The sequence below is a fragment of the Bombus flavifrons genome, chromosome 17 (genome assembly GCF_040668555.2).
Source record: "Bombus flavifrons isolate JBK064 chromosome 17, iyBomFlav1_principal, whole genome shotgun sequence".
In the NCBI taxonomy this organism is placed as follows: Eukaryota; Metazoa; Arthropoda; class Insecta; order Hymenoptera; family Apidae; genus Bombus; species Bombus flavifrons.
Window position 1 is genome coordinate 4,104,100 of NC_138458.1, and position 16,967 is coordinate 4,121,066.

Here is a 16,967-nt window from a genome sequence, read left to right on the forward strand (position 1 = left end):
GAAAACAATACATGTAAAGGAGAAAACACATCTTTTAGATTGTCCTTAAAGAGGAAACGAATCTCTTAACTATTTCATCATCAACTAGGTTCAGGTTAGGTTTCAGCATTTTTACCTGGCCTATCCTAACCTGACCCATATGGAATAAAACAGTAGTAGGTCCAGCATTTGTACCTCCATTTCCACATGAAGCGTTAATATCTTTTACAAACAACTAGCAACAGCTATAACCTTCTGAAGATAACTCACGAGGGTGACATATGTGAAGGTTAAGGTCATTGGAGGTTGGTCCCCTAAACAACGAAACTTTACCAGTTTTATTTGCCAGTTTTACCAACGAAACTTACTGAACAATAACAAAAGTTAACAAAAAATGGTTAAAGTGCTCAAATTTTCCCTATAACTTTAGATACAATTTTCTTTTGTTAACCACTGTCGTTTCTTCATATCGATAAAAATTGACTTTGTTTAAACGGCATAAATGTTGATAAATTAAAAGCACGTATTTATAGATATTATTCAGCAAACCTCGATTTCTTTAAGTCTCTTCTCAAACATATGAATCCTTTCGAAAATTAGCTTCTCGTGAAACGTCCAAAGTATAGGTTCTTGCGACTTAAAGTAAGTTTCTACCTTTTCTTTATATGATCGAAACAATTCTTGATAATTATTGAGCGTCGGTATTACCTCCGCTATCTTCGCTTTGTTGTCTTCAATATCTCCTTCGAATAAAGTTGACGGATTTATATGTTTCACTGCCTATAAAACAATAATCAAGTGACAAAAATATCAAATACGAGCGTTATCTTCCCTGTTAATATTAAAGTAACGATTAGCAGAAAAATCGTGCTTATTTTCCAAAATGTTAATTTCCATACAAGATGCGTCGCTATCGAATTTCGCGGATTTCTATAGTTGACCCACAACACCGATAGGGGGCGATTAATGGTCAGTCTATATATTATATATATCATATTGTATTTTTATCATTTTCTTTTTACATCACTATTATTATCTGTACGCGAATAAACGCATTTTGCAGTGTAACAAATGTTAGAAGAAAATCATTTAAAACTGTGAGCTTATAGAACTCGCTGACAAGATGTAAAGTATCTGTAATCAACATAAGTCCTAAAGGCAGTCCTTTCAATGAAAAATAATGATTTGTTTTTACATTCTATTTCAAATCCATTACCATCTATTTCAAAGCAAGACTAACATCTGCCAATTATGGATTGTCGTAATTTTTTTTTCAGTATTCATTCCATGTGTTGTATTACACAACATACGTTCATTTTTCATTCATTGTTGTAAGTCTATTGCATTATTTATCATTGACAAAAAGAACAAGACCTTCACGTGTCGCCATAAAATACATCCAAAGAAGTCAGATTATTCAGAGTCATTATCATTTAGAGATCATTTTAAAGTTTACAATATAGAGGAGAATATCTACTATTTTTTTAAATTTAAATATTTCACTAATTTTGCATATGTTAACTTTATCGCCAAGGACGTCATAAACTTAATCACCATTTAAACCTTTGATGTTTTCTATTCAATAAACGTATCGTAAATTATTCTTAGAATTAGAAACCACGAGAACAACATGCATCTTAAACACTTGGAATAAATTGGACCTTAATTGCCGATGCACGACAAACGGACGCAGGATACAATAAATTTGTGAATGAACTTGAAATAATAATGTTGTAGATAATGTAATTTTTATTCGTAATAAAATTTTATCAGGTGATACCCGGATAGGACGTAAATGAGAATCAAAAAGTACATCAAGCGATATATTGAAAGTGTAAAATAAAGCATTAAATAAAGTAACTGATTGGTCTAGTAGTAACTAGAACTTTGAAATAACAAATGACTCTCTATTTAAATAATTTTTTTATTCAGTTAGCTGTTTCTGATGAGTATACTCGTCATGAGGAAATGGTACAATATTTTGTGTTATGGCGAGCCCTGTTAGTAATAAAATTAAAAAATAAAATAATTGTTTCGTTACAATTTAATTCTATATTATAACAGCTACACATACTCTGTGTTTCATGAATATACTCTTACTTTTTGCGACGCATTTTAGGTACACACTTTCCAAATAATGGTTAATGAAAATTTGTTCAATAATGCTAAAAAATGTTTGTGTCAATATGTTATCTGTTATGTGATTATACTATGTGAATTAAATACCTGAGAAATTAATAAATTTGAAATTTCCCGTAACAGAGCGATAATTCTTTCCATAGAGTAATATTTCGAGTTCGACCACATTAAGCAAACACAGTGAAACAGTAACTTTAATTTCCATATTATATCTCTGAACTCAACGTTTTCAATTTCATTGAAATACATTTCCAGAGGTTTCAAGTAAAGATTTATATCCCTTGTTTCCAACAATGCTGAAAGATTAGAACAAAGATCATTTGAACATAAATAATATATCTATTAAGTATAATAGTAATTTTTATTTTCAATTTAACAAAAGGATTAAGATTTAGTATTTCTCAAAGATTAAATTAGAACTATTTTGAATAGGAAAAGAAGAAGCAATTATAATTTTAAGTTGAATCATAAGTGTCCATATTCCTTAAATTAAGGGTAAGAAAATGCTATTCCAGTCATAAAGTCAATAACTCCATAGTCAATAATTATAAGAAATAAAACATTTTCTTTTTCCTAACTATTACTTACATGCAGTCACGTTCTTTACTAAATTTTTGAAATACACCGAATATGGACTTTCCATTTTTTCTAGAAATAGATCCATCTGTCGTACTTTTGGGTCTTTTAATTGATAATAAAGCGATTCCATATTCTTTAGTCTCATGTTCCAATAGACCAACTCTAGTGAAATAAACGATTTCGAATGATATTAATAATTGTCGTACCTTCCTTGTACAATGGCAGGATAATTACAAGTGAGATGAATTTTTTCTTCAAAAACACGTCATATTTAATATTTTTAAAGTGAAAAACTCAAATATTTTTAAACTGATAAAATATACTTGCTACTTGAAGTAGTGAACTGTCTTTCCTAAAACATGTAATTATCGTAATAGAATATTTTTATAAATATGGAAAATTCGCAAATACAATTTTGGATGTAGTCTATCTTTACTTTTACTTATTTTTACTTACTTACAGGTAGGTAAGTTGAATTCAACAAAAGCTACATTATTCTATTGAATTAAATTATTAATTTAATGTAATTATTCCAGAATAAAGGCGATACCAACGATTTCAATGACCTTGAAATATGTTGATCAATATTCTGAACAACTTTTTGCTATACATACAGTGTGTCCTGTTTAACTGGTAATGCTCAGATATCTGAGAAAATAGGAAGGATGCGAAAAAATGTTTGAGACAAAGATTGCATCATACTGTACTCTTGCGCACTTGACCTTGAAACATCCAGTAAAGGCGACATTAAAATTTTTAAATGGATACCACCATTTTCTATTACATATTCTTGCAGCCGACATAGACACATTTATTTGCACATGTCCATTGTTGTCAGATAAAACAATAGGCCTTTCATTTCTTCTAAATAGAACACTAATTCTTCCTCCCCTTGGAGAAATGAAAACACAGTTTAGAAAACTCCTAAACTAGTCTTCAACATCTACTGCAAATTTTCTCGACGGATAATTGATAATATTCAAGATTTAATATGATTCAGAATAGTTACTTACTATCGTTCAAAAGATGGTAGAAAATAAGATCACAATCGTTAGAAACAGAAAAATGGTCAAATTGTTTCGAAAACAAAAATTTATAAAATAATTTGTTAATATATACATATACAGGGTGGTTGGTAACTGGTGGTACAAGCGGAAAGGGGGTGATTCTACGCGAAAAAAGAAGTCGAAAATATAGAATAAACATTTTTTTCATTTTTTTTTTTTTAATTTTTTTTAAAATCTACAGTGAGATCTGTTATAACGAGACGTGATAAAGTGCACGCGTACCGAGCGAAAATTCAAAATCGATTTTCTCGAAAACAAAGCCTCAAACGAAACATTTTTATTCTATATTTTCGACTTCTTTTTTCGCGTAGAATCACCCCCTTTCCGTTTGTACCACCAGTTACCAACCACCCTGTATATAGCATTATGCATGAATTGCTTGTAATTTGAAGACTAAAACTGAATGGCGGTTTATTTATAGGAAAAAGTTGTTCAGAATGTTGACCTTGACAACATATTTAAAAATCATTCAAATCGATGAAGTCGCCCTTGTTCAGAATAATTACTAATTAATTAATTAAATTGACTTAAAAACTGCCGTACTGAATTAGAATTATAATTACATTCTTATAAATATGCAAAAAATTATTGTTATCTAATACGCTCAAATTATAGTCATTACAATAAAACAATACTGATTCACTTCACGCATTTCACAGATATATAGTTTTAAAAATTTACCTGACTCGTTTCTTCGCCTAATCCATCTCTATCTAGATTACCCTAATAGTAACATAGCATACTTAAAGTATGCTAAATATAATATTATTATGAACTATGTATAGTAATTTATCCTAAACTTATATTCTATAACTATGTTTGAAATATCTGATAAAATACTTATTTTTTAAAAAATATAAAGAAAATATCTAAGATTTTAGAGAATAATTTCACAGAAAACATGTCTCTTTTTATTACAATATTTGAAACAATATATTCTAAGTATACAAATTAAGTATATGATAATATTCGAAATGCTAATATACGTATATAGGTCTCAGTTATATGTAATGATAAAAAAAAAATAATAAACTATAAACAGATATGGTTTGAAAAATTAGTAGATTACCGGACACAGGAATTTCCTTTTCATTCGTTGAAAACTTTGAGAACTCTACGTTGAGGATCTCATTAATTTGTGTCGCCCACTTTATAACAATTTCCTCTATGTTGTTCTTTACTTGGAGTAATTTAGGAGACTCTAATTTAGAATTGAATTGCTCATCAAGAATTTCTTCGATACCCATTGGCATTGGTAGTAAAGTTTGTCCTGTTATTTTTCCTTTCACCTGTATTTTGTATAAGTAATAATATTTTAATTTGTTCTTCACATAGCCTTTAATATGCATATAAACGAATGCAATAGGTCAATTAATAACTATAAAATTATACAGTTTGTATTTAAAGATGTCAACATAAAAATGCATTCTATAACGTTGAAGCAAAAAATTTCATACCAGATATCTACATATGAATTCGTTACTAAATCATTATTGGTAGGTACAAATACATGAGAACAGCGGGTAAAGCGGAATATCTGGAGAAGGAAGGAAGAACAAGATGCGGAAATGTTGAGGAGCGTAATCGTTACTAGTTGGACAAGGGAAAAAGAAAATGTGTTTCATGTAGTTTAGAGATAGGCACCTTAAAAGGCTTAGTAAAAAAATGGCTATAGGTTAGATTATAGTGTGCGAAGAAAAGAAAATATAGTAAAAGATAGGATAAGTGAAGCGGTTAATTCAGTTTTGGAAAAAAAACCCCATAAAAATATAGGCACCGAACTGATTGTAAGGCAAAGGTAGATACGTAATAGCATATAGGATAGTGTATATAGGTTAGGTTAGGGTTAGGTTAGGAGAAATAAGGATAAACTAATACGTTTAATTTTTAGTATTAAATATAACAGACAATATGTGTGCTTGGGATAGAAGTATGAACAGATATGGGTCTTTGGATGTGATGGATGCTCCGAGAGTTATATGACAATGAGAAGGAATTAGAAATACAAAAAAATAAATCTTATACATATACAGTGTATCCCATTTATCTCGAACTACTGAGATATTTCGAAGAACATGAATGATACAAAAAAGAATTGCACGATATCAAAGTGGACATATTGTACTCTTAAGTATTTGACCTTGCGATGACCTTGAAACGTTCTGTGAAAAGGGTGACACTCAGACGTTCTCAAGACGCTACAAACCTGTATCTTTTGCGAAAGATATAAAATTCTAATGTTTTGAAAACATCTGAATGTCAGCTGCAAAAACATGCAATAAAAGATAGATACTTCCATTTAAAAATTACAATATCATTTTCACAGCCGGTTTCAAGGTCACTGCAAGGTTAAATAAATAAGAGAGTATACTATTGTATATCCCTCTCCATGTCGTGTAATTTTTGTCTAAAACGTTTTTTTTGCATCACTCGTGTTTTTCGAAATATTTTTGTGCTTTGAGATAAACCGGACACACTGTATATACTGAATCATTGTTAAATATAAAATTAACTGCTTTACTATTTTTTAAATAAATATCTTTCTACCTGCCATATTAGACTTCGAAGGTCGTATACTTGTTTCTTAACATCTTTCCGAACAACTTCCGGCCACCCAACGTGATTTTTTGGATTAGATAAAATGGGTACGTATGCCTGAAAATATTACATTATATAAAAATTATTTAAGGACCGATATATAGTGACTGAATTAATGACTGAATTAATATAACAGTTTTCATATATGTATATCTAAACTGTATAAAATAATATTTTGAAAGTAAGTTCATTTTCTTTTGTTTCTTAGTTCGTCCGCGTCTCTATGTGTTCAATGATGTAAATACATTACACAAGTAGTTTTTTGAGAATTAACTGGACCAATATCTTGTTTCAAGATTATAAATGGACTTACTTGCAAAATTAGTGAATTGTACGATTTATTAAATTTAAATTACTTAAAATTTTTGTTTTATGTTTTAATACACTTTTGTTTATAGATAAGACCAGGAAGAACAAAATACCGTTATTTAATATCAATATCCTTTCTTTTCGATTATTGGTACCTGACTATTTAGACAGACTATAGATTATAGGACATAGAATTACACCACTTTGAAAATAGATGATTATACAACTTCATCTAATAAAAAAATTTCGATTAATTAAAACAAATGAATCCTTTAAGTCTTAAATTATGGATTGTTTGATTGATATTTTCAAAAATCACATTTAGGATTTTTTCTATATTTATCTGTTTTTACTTTTACCACATATTTTGCTATCTTAATTATCTTCTAAAAGCAGAAAATATTCAGGAAAGAAAGGTGACAAAAAATTAAGCTTGAAAATTAATCTTTAAACTCAATTAATGTTACAATAAATACCAAATATCAAATTTTACCTACCAAATTAATATTTACTAGTTTAGAGAAAGACGTTATATATTTTTACACTACATATGTAATTAACATAGTGTTGCAACTAAAATCACAAAATAAAAAAAGAGAAACTAGATTTTAACGAGTCGAATATAATGGAATGTTTCGTTAAAGAATAAGTAATTAGACAAAGTTAGAGAACTAACATCTTCTACAAGCACTGCCAGTTCCTCGATTGGATTCGGTGCCATGTCACCTGGTATCAACAAATCTTTGTAGTTATCCTCAGTGACCTTTTGGGGCTTCCTCTTCAAGAAATACGTCTGCTTTCTCTTAGATTGCGTTATTTCGAGATAGGGTACTAAGACACCGGCGGGTGTCAGTTGCAACACGAGGACCATCTCCGATGCAATTCCAAAGAACTTCGTGATTAAATCCTGTATGTGAAAGTCCCGTAATTCATTCATCATTGAATTAAAGAGACAATTTCAGTTTTGGAATTTCTTTAACCGATTGTATTATTGTGAATCTTATACAGGGTGAATCAGTGAGAAGTACTACCAAAAATAACTCGTTACATATTGGTTTTATCGAAAAACGTCTTAAATGAATTATGTTGCATTTCATGGAACTCATCGAATGAGCGCAATTGTATTTTCTAATATCTTATATTATAAAGAGATATTAATATATTTATAACGAAAAGACATTATCGTGGCAGATATCTTGATTTGAATTTGTTAAATTTAACTTATGAAAGACGAAGACAACGTAAGCACAAAAATACCGCATCACATCACTCCTTGTCTTTCATATTAAATTTGATAGTTGACAAATTAACCCATCCGCAACCACGGCAATATCGCGTGAACTGACTAAATACTCTACAAAAGAGTAATAAAATCCACATATGTCAACAACTTATTAGTTTGACAAATATTTTATGGGCTACGCAAATATTGTCCAAAATATTATCTCTATCATCCTCCCTTGAAATTATCAAATAAATGACGATTTTTAATGACCGCATTTTACGCTGGTAACAATCTGATATTTGGAACGAATTGAAGGATTCATAACAAAAATTATCCTTGCCAATTCTTATCTTTTTCCATTCTTGTTCAGCATATTTGAGCTCAGACGGTACATCAAATAATACATCATAATCTACACATAACAAAAATATTAATTGTTGTTATATTAATTTATGTAAATAAATATGCCCTCCTCTGATTTAGAGCAAGATAATGATTAACATTATACAGAGTGTTTGGTTATAAACAAAATATGCAAATTACTAGAAAACTATCCACTGTATGAAAAAATGTTTCAAACAGGAAGTGAATGGTTTCAGAGGGGACATAATGTGGTATAATTACCTTTTTTTTTTGTAGATGGCCAGTTAGAGATCATATACTTTTAAATACAACTAATATTTATCTACAAATAAATAAATAGTATTAAAACCTATTTATGTTAAAAAACAATTAGTGTAGCAGATGTTTTAACTTTAACCCATTCGCAATCCATGACGTACTGGTACATGAAAGTCGAACTGATCAAATCCGCCAATGACGTATTGGTACGTCAAAATCAAACTGGACCATTTTTACCAATGCCGTACTAGTACTGAGTAGTGACTTTAATCCATTTGTATCACGGCTCTCTGATTCTATGACTTATCGCTTATAATGACAACAGCAACTTTGGTAATGAGTCTATATGTCCGGAACATGCATGACTGATCATATGTAATTTATCAAATCATTCATAATTCATCCAGATTTTGTTTTACTGTATGGTGCCACTTTTTCAACTAAACTATGGTTTGATCGATACAGAAGATCTCAATCGATATGTAATATCAAATCGATAATATTCTTTAGTCCTTATTGAACTGCGAGTGTTCGAGACGTGCCCCATTTCACTACGTGTGTCAGTATTACGATCAAAATAAATATTTATCTTTTCAGTCGTAAAACTCTATTTGTACTCTGATGTAACCTTATACTAATTAGTAGTTAATTAATTGTTAGTTCTAATTTAATCTAACCTAATCGAATCATACTGTATATAAACTTTTAAACATTCAACAGAATAGTAAAAATATCTTTACATCTACATATGTACATATGTTTAATGCCCACACACCATCTGTGTGTGAATCTACATATACACTTGCGTGCATATCAATAGTTCCCAAAGAAAAAGTAACTTGCGGAATGTTCCGCTAGAGTGACATCGGTCAGTTCGTCGTATGCAAGTTTTAATATGGCGAAACGAAGCCGTAAAGTTAAATGGAATAGAATATATTTTGATTCTAATTCTGATTCTAACTTTAATTCAAATATTCAACAAAGATATAAATCTGAAACAATTGAAACAAGCGAGGTGAGTAATGGTGAACATCGTAGCGTCGAAAATGAGGAAATTGGATATCAGTGGACACAATGTGGTGTACAACGGAAAATTTATAAATTTGAAGGACATGCGGCAATTTTGAATACTATAAATATCAAAAAACTAAAAGGCTCCGATGAGATTAATATACATATGACTAAGTAATAAATAAAACTTCGTGACAAAACAACAAGACATTCGAGGCACTAGTACAATAATACAATGATACATTAATAATAATAATACATGTTTTGGCCGAGCGACTTGGCTCATTACATTCATCCACAATGCATATGCAGTATGAGTCAGTCGACGCGACACTTTTGTGTTGACAAATTAACCTATTCAAATATGAAAGACAAGGAATGACGCGACGAGATATTTTTGTGCTTATGTTGTCTTTGTCTTTCGTGAGTTAAATTTGACAAATTCAAACTAAGATATCTGCCACATTGGTTTCTCATTATAAATAGATTAATACCTTCTTGCAGAAAACGTTCAACTGGGCCGACTAATGTCAAGAAAAATATACGGTGGCATCTAAAAGAGGTTGCCTTGATATCACAGGAAATACAAGATATTAAAAAATAAAATTGCAACCATTCAGTGAATCCCATGCAATACAGCATAATTCACTTAAGACATCTTTCAATATAAACAATAGGTAACAAGTTATTTTAGATAGTACTTCTTGTCGACTCACTCTGTATAAAGATAGATAACATGTTAAAATGCAAACGAAATCCTACTGTACATGCACTTATGTAATCAAAGATTGTACTAGGCTTTAAGCCTAGCTGCAATAAATAATATACGTATGCTCATACATTACCAAAGATCTTTCGACAGGTCGTTATGACTACTTCTTTCCACAACGCATTTTTGTCTTTACTCACGATGTACTCTATCTTTACTTACGATATACTTATCGAAAAAAGTAGAAAGACGCAGATTGTTTTTTATCAAAATGCATAATCTGATAAATTAATGAATTTTTATTTTATTACTCTGTTTTATAAGCACAATTTATGATCCTTTTATTTTTACTTCAGATGATCACTTTATTGCGTTAATCTGTATTATTGCGTTCTTTTAGCTTACACGTGATCACCATAAAAACAGAAAATATTTTAATGAAAATTAATCGTATACAGGATGTATACTGAAAGCATCTTTCAAGCATTTCCGATAATTTGCCCAGAAAAAAACTTTAAAAGACAGTCAGTCAGTTTTTGGCCCGCTACACATTTGGATATTAGAAATTACCAAAAAAATTGTTTTCATTAAAAGATAATCACGTTGACTTTTTTAAAAGATATATATTTTGATTCAAAGGCTTCCTACACAATGTCCTTGAGATAACCTTGTATTCAGCAATTTAAGTTAGGTCAACAGAAAGAATATGGAAAATTATTCTATTTCGATCAAATTACATATTCAAAATAAGACTAAGACTGATAAACTAATAAGTTTATTAAAAAGGTCCAACAATAACAACAATACCGTTTTGTATTACGATAAACTACTGCTATTGGTAGAATTTACATTTCTGAATTCAAGGTCATCTTAAGATTACCTCAAGGTCGTAATATATTAGGTCGTTGAATTTGTCTAGACGCCAGTTACAGCTCTGCGAAGTCCAAAATATTTAAAAATATCAAGGTGACCTTGAGTTTTTATTGAAAAAATATATTTTTCAAAAATTTCTAATATCCAAATGTGTAACAGGTCGAAAAATGACTAATTTTTGTCCAAAACATTTCTTTGGCACATTATTAGCAATGCCTGAAAAATGGTGGTTAATCTTAGAAGATACACCCTGTATATTAGAAGGCATCCTAAGATAAATTCTTCTTTGAAATATAACTTTTTAAATCGTGTTGTCAAAAATAACAAGTAATAATAAGTTGTGACGTGATAAAATATTTTAGATAAATGAATCAAAATAAATGTTCCGCTACTCATTCAATGAGCTACGTTCACGTAATTGCGATTTCCCAGACATTTTCCTTCTAAGTTATCCACAATGCAACACATATTTTATTTATGACCTTTCAGATAATAAAAATTTCGAAGATGAAAATCGAAATGAAAGGTTTAAATGAAAGTATTAAAGTGCGACTTATGTAATATCATGTAACCGATAAGATCATAGTGAAAGGTGTGCAATAATATTTTCTTTGCAATAAGGAAATGTTTAAGTGCATTTTGTGATTAAATACCTCACAGCTGTTCCAAGAGGCTTCGGTGACTGACCGAAATGAAATTTGAGGGGATTAGCGATTTACAATATCGATATCGGCTTCGGTACCTATAGGGGGTTTCACCTACGATCTGCCCGTCCTTTTTTAAACTACGTTTCAATTTCTGTGGCCAAACATGTTATGTTACGATATACCGCATATATGTATATACAGAGTGTCCAACGTAACGCGATTTATTTTTCATATTTTCCTACTATTTGCAACAACATCTACGCGTGTTCTAATATACTAGGTAGCAATGCATTTACTTTTCTAAAAATGATTTCCAAGTGTTGCGTTCGCATTAGATGCATTCGAAGCAGTCTAAATGCAAATGTTGTGCTATACAGTTATCATATCTAACCTAAAAAAGTATGTAGTTGGGAGTTTCCAAGTTTCAGGCGGAAGGCTTTGGAGTTTTAATGCTCTTTATTTTAAATTAACAATTTGCTAAATGGCAACCCTATTTAATAGGAATATTAATCCAGTCATCTTTTGACTGCGTAATCACTTTCAAGAATAGTTAAACAAAATGTAAGATCCCGTAGATAACTGAGGTTACAATAGTATATCTTACGTGGGACACCCTATAGATACTAAGACTGAATATCGCTATTGCATCATCGGCTATTTAGTTTATTAATCTCTCGAAAACTAATGAATACTCAAAGCTAAAACTTTATATTTATAGTACACTACTCCCTTCAAATTTCGTATCGATCGGCCACCGGAACCTTTCAGAACTTTATCCTCTTTCATATTTATAATGCAAAAGTAAAACGGGAATTTACCTGTGAGTAATAGTCAAGTTTCGTTCCTTTATCTTAATAGCCTTACACGCGCGATAAGATCCAAACGAACATGTAATTGCATTTAAGAAAGGAATATATTTGCACAGTGCAGGTATTCCAATGCGTTTGCAGTAGAGATGCAAAATAATAGTTAGTTTAAACATTTTTCATCAATGAGAGAAAAGTCATTGAGTAAAAATGAATGTTTATTTAAATAGCAGTCAGTTATTAATAAATCTCAGAAATTTCCTAAAATTAAAATGATTAAAAAATAATAATTTTTATTTGTTCCGATTACGAATAACCATTATGAATAATTACAATCTTCTTGCTACTAGTAAACATTATCGATAGCGAAATAATTAAATTGTAGTTATATGAAAATATATGAAACAAAGAATAAGATAATAAATATTATAGGATAATATTTTTATTAACGCTTGCATTAATATCTTACCAATATCTCTTATTCTATTCTTTGTTTCACATGTTTTCATACTGCTTTCTTGCTTAATAAGATACCAATTTTTAAAATTGGTTTTTTTATGTTGTCCATGAATATGTATTAATTATCAGTAATGCTAATAGTTGACAGTAACCGAATGTGACCAGAAAAAAATTCTGCCATCGATAGTGGTTACTGTAACCAAACAAATTAAACCAATTAACCAATTAACCAATCAAATGGTAACGAAAGTTAAATTTCCATTATTAGTAATGATTATCTTCAACCAAAATTTATTTAATTGAAGATATTAAATCTTATATCATAACAATAAAAATTTGTTTTATAACAAATATGGTGTCTGGTTTGCAGATAAAATGGCGTTGTAAAAGATGAAAGCTTTATTAAATTATACAACAGTTTTGTTTATCCTTCTTCGAAAAATAAATTGATTTCTATGATAGCACTTCTATCAAACCATTAAACGTATTCAAGTTACCTTGAAATCCGCATTGGATAACATTTTCGTCCATCTGTCGGCTTTTAATTTTCTCGAATACGTCAAATAATTAAACATATATTCCAATCGCGGATCCTCCTCCTTTTTCTCATCATCCTTTTTATCCATTTTTCCTGGTTAGAACTTTATTTATTGAATTAAATATAACATTTTATATTACTGTTAATCTGTTTCTTTATCGTATGTTTATACAAAGAAATAACGACTTCTATGACAGCAGAGTATATGCGGATACCTTCAAAGGTTTCTTTTGTGATCTGAAGTTGGATCTTGGCTAAATTCATACTGAAAATTGCACCGTTACTATATATGTACACATGTATATATGTATATCTGCTATATATGTATACATATATACATATGTATAGAGGAGTATGGGACGAAATAGGATACTATTTTGTAAATATATTCTCTTCTATACAGAGTGTCTTATTTTGATCGATACGCACAAATATCTCTTTAACTATACATTTTCCGTAGAAGTATTTTAAATGAAACTTGCTATGTTTGAAGGAGGACATCTTATGGTGACCACCAGATTTGTCTAGGTGAATCTTAAGGTGATCTTTGCCTTTATTAACTATACATCTTTCATACACCATACAATACATTTTTTAATTGTCTACAGGAAAAATATTATTACGAAAAGTAGTATATGATTAAGGTACTTGTATTTGAGAATGCTTAGTTTAAAAGATATTTCAATGTCAATTTCATCAAATTGAATATATGGAAAAGAGAGAAATATACACATAAAAGCACTTCGTTATCTTTCCTTGTCTTTTATACGATAAATTTTATAAAATCAAAGTTAAAATATCTTTTAAACTAATCATTTTTCAGAGCCATTCTTTTCTAACAAATATACAAATCTTTAAATGAAAAGAAAACAAAAAAAGCTTGTATGCAAAATAAAATGAAAATGTTAGGAAGTTTCATAAAAGTATTTAAAATGTCTCAAATAACAAATAAATTATCTATCTTTCTTCGTAGTTAAAAGGTCATTAAAATTGACTTTTATACTCAGAAAAATTTTTTTATTTAAATAGTTTCTGCCGCCTACCAGAATTTTTTTTAAATCCATCTACTATTCTTTCAAAATTAACTATTTAAAAGATCGTATTCAGAAAATGTGACGTTTTACAAATTTTTCGAAAACTTACATCACTCCATCGCCCATTTAACTCCACATTCGCTTACATATGTACAATGCCTTTAGCTACACTTAATTAGATAATCAATTTTTCATTCGTTCCAAATATCAAATTTTACACACTTTTTATTTTATTTTCATGACCGATTTTTAAATAAACAAACATTTTTCTAGAAAGAGATTTTTGCTCGTCTGGTATTTTCCAATTAAAAAATATTGTTCATCTATTAAAAACTTAAATTTCTATTTTTAGAAAGCTAAAAGATATCTTTTTTTTAATTCTATTACATAATAATTACATAATAGTCAATATTTGTAATTAGGCACTTGAAATATTTTTTGCTATGTCATGAAGGTTATGTACTATGTTCGTATAATCGAATCAAAGAGAACACTTTTAAAGTCTATACAATTTGTACCAATCAACAAGATTAATGATTGCAGTCATTAAACGTAAAATGGGCCTATTTATTTCGCTTTGTATTAGCACTATATTTCTACGGATAGTGGATTTCTCCTCTTCATTCAGTTTCAATTATATCGTTGACTAGAGTTCTTGATTACGAGTTTTTAGCTACATTTCGCTTAAATGAATTCCAAGCTACTTTCTCTTTCGCTAAATGCATGAAAAAAAGCTGTACAAATACCAACAGAAGGAAATAGTTAATGACAGAGGCATAACACAGACATGTATACTAACAGGCTGTTATTATATGTCTGAGATGAAAGGAAAACCGGAGCCTTCTCTTTGCAATTTTGAGAAAGATTTTGCGAGATTGGGCTCGAGGTGACAACTGGTCGCCGAACGTAGCCACGGTCACGGGATGAACGTTTTGCCTGACGGAGGTGTGGAGTGGTTGTATGGTTCTCCCTAGAAATGTGGTTGTGGCGGCATACGGCCTCAAGAACGGGCCTGGTCACATGGGATTGTACTTTGAAGGTGTCGATATAATGGGACACACGTTGTATTAATAATCAAACTCCAGACAGAAACTGCCTAGCAACGGCGTTTGGAACTTTTTCGATGCTTCCAAAGAGTATATATCAAACTTTATGTTGAGAAATGTTAAGTTGGTATGATCGCTGGTTGCTACAAGCTGTTGGTACGACTTCTAACGACGCTCTTTTGTCTTAGAAGTCGACCACGTTGTTCTATTGACTTGGAGATTCCTGTGTGGTAAGACGTGTTATAAGACTGAATTATTAAACTGAAATATATTGGAGAAAACGAATTTAAGTGAATCGTTAGTTTATAAACCCAAAACCTTATTAAATAACACTTTAGGCAGAAACTGCCTAGCAACGGCGATTGGAACCTTCTCGATGTTTTCAACGAGCATATAACAAACAAATGCAATCGTACAACGAGAAAAATTTCCATCAGATTATTATTCGCGTGATCGCCTTGGAGAGTGACACATCGAGCAGTTTATACCGAGCGTCTCAGTAATCGTGTTTTGTGCCTAAAATTATTCTACGCATAGTAAAGAGTTATCCTGTTGACCGTGGATTCGTTTGAACCCAAGAACATTGTTAATAGCGTTCATTAAACTCATTATTCGTTAAACTTATTATTCGTAAAACATTATTCGTTAATCTTATTATTCGTTAAACTTATTATTCGTCAAACTTATTATCCGTTAAACTCAATATTCATTATACTTCGTAAAAGTCTTGTACATACGTGTAAATATAATCTCTGCTTCGTAAAACGATGGCTAATCCAAACGAAGAATCGTTACGCGCCCTAAATTCTAATGTTAACCCGACATCAGAAGTGGGATCAGGACCATTTATAACAATGGAACAACTTTTGAGGGACGTGGACCAGTTGACTCAGCCGAGAGAACAGGTGCCGAGTGTAAAACCTGAGAAATTATCACTACCATGTTTTAACCCCGAAGTCGCAGGCGCCGATCCAGCCGCGTGGTGCTCGGCTGTTAGTCGGCTTGTGAAGGACAACCCTCTACGAGACAGTGCGTTATACTCTGCCTTAAATGAAGCTTTAGAGGTTTCTGCAGCACATTGGCTGACGCAAACGATGGTAGACGAAGAGATTACCTGGTCTACTGTTAAGGAACGATTCCTTGCGCATTTCGGTGGCCAAGAGACAACGTCCTCGTCGTTAATAAAGATATCTAGGGAACCACAGGGAAAGAACGAATCTCTAGGGGCTTATTACTGTCGTCTTTATTCCCTCCTGAAGACGTGGTGGCGACATTCTACGAAGGACGAAATACTTACCGCCATCATTCTCTTCCTTGCAAGCATGCG

General features: G+C 30.8%; 1 protein-coding gene and 1 long non-coding RNA gene across 2 annotated transcripts; one reads left to right on the forward strand and one right to left on the reverse strand.

The window, feature by feature from the left end:
- Window positions 1-60: 60 nt before the first annotated feature.
- Window positions 61-13,761, reverse strand: LOC138188748 (dynein beta chain, ciliary-like). Its single transcript, XM_069130788.1, has 7 exons — window positions 13,520-13,761; window positions 7,348-7,578; window positions 6,312-6,419; window positions 4,834-5,053; window positions 2,707-2,859; window positions 2,206-2,414; window positions 61-759 (listed from the first exon to the last, which is right to left on the reverse strand). Exons 1-7 carry the CDS (start codon window positions 13,646-13,648, stop codon window positions 520-522), a joined length of 1,290 nt encoding a protein of 429 aa, XP_068986889.1. The 5' UTR covers window positions 13,649-13,761; the 3' UTR covers window positions 61-519.
- On the forward strand, window positions 9,162-10,375 carry LOC138188754 (uncharacterized). Its single transcript, XR_011175647.1, has 3 exons — window positions 9,162-9,532; window positions 9,627-9,951; window positions 10,033-10,375. It is a non-coding gene; the product is annotated as an uncharacterized LOC138188754 (long non-coding RNA).
- Window positions 13,762-16,967: the final 3,206 nt, after the last annotated feature.

Excerpts from the sequence above, each read along its gene's own strand:
- LOC138188748 (XM_069130788.1), bottom strand. The coding sequence starts at position 13,648 with ATGGATAAAAAGGATGATGAGAAAAAGGAGGAGGATCCGCGATTGGAA. Across the intron at positions 5,054-6,311 it reads TTCGAAGTCTAATATGGCAG|GTGAAAGGAAAAATAACAGG; the intron begins GTAGAAAGATAT and ends TACAAAATACAG. Across the intron at positions 760-2,205 it reads CAAATTTATTAATTTCTCAG|GCAGTGAAACATATAAATCC; the intron begins GTATTTAATTCA and ends ATTGTTTTATAG.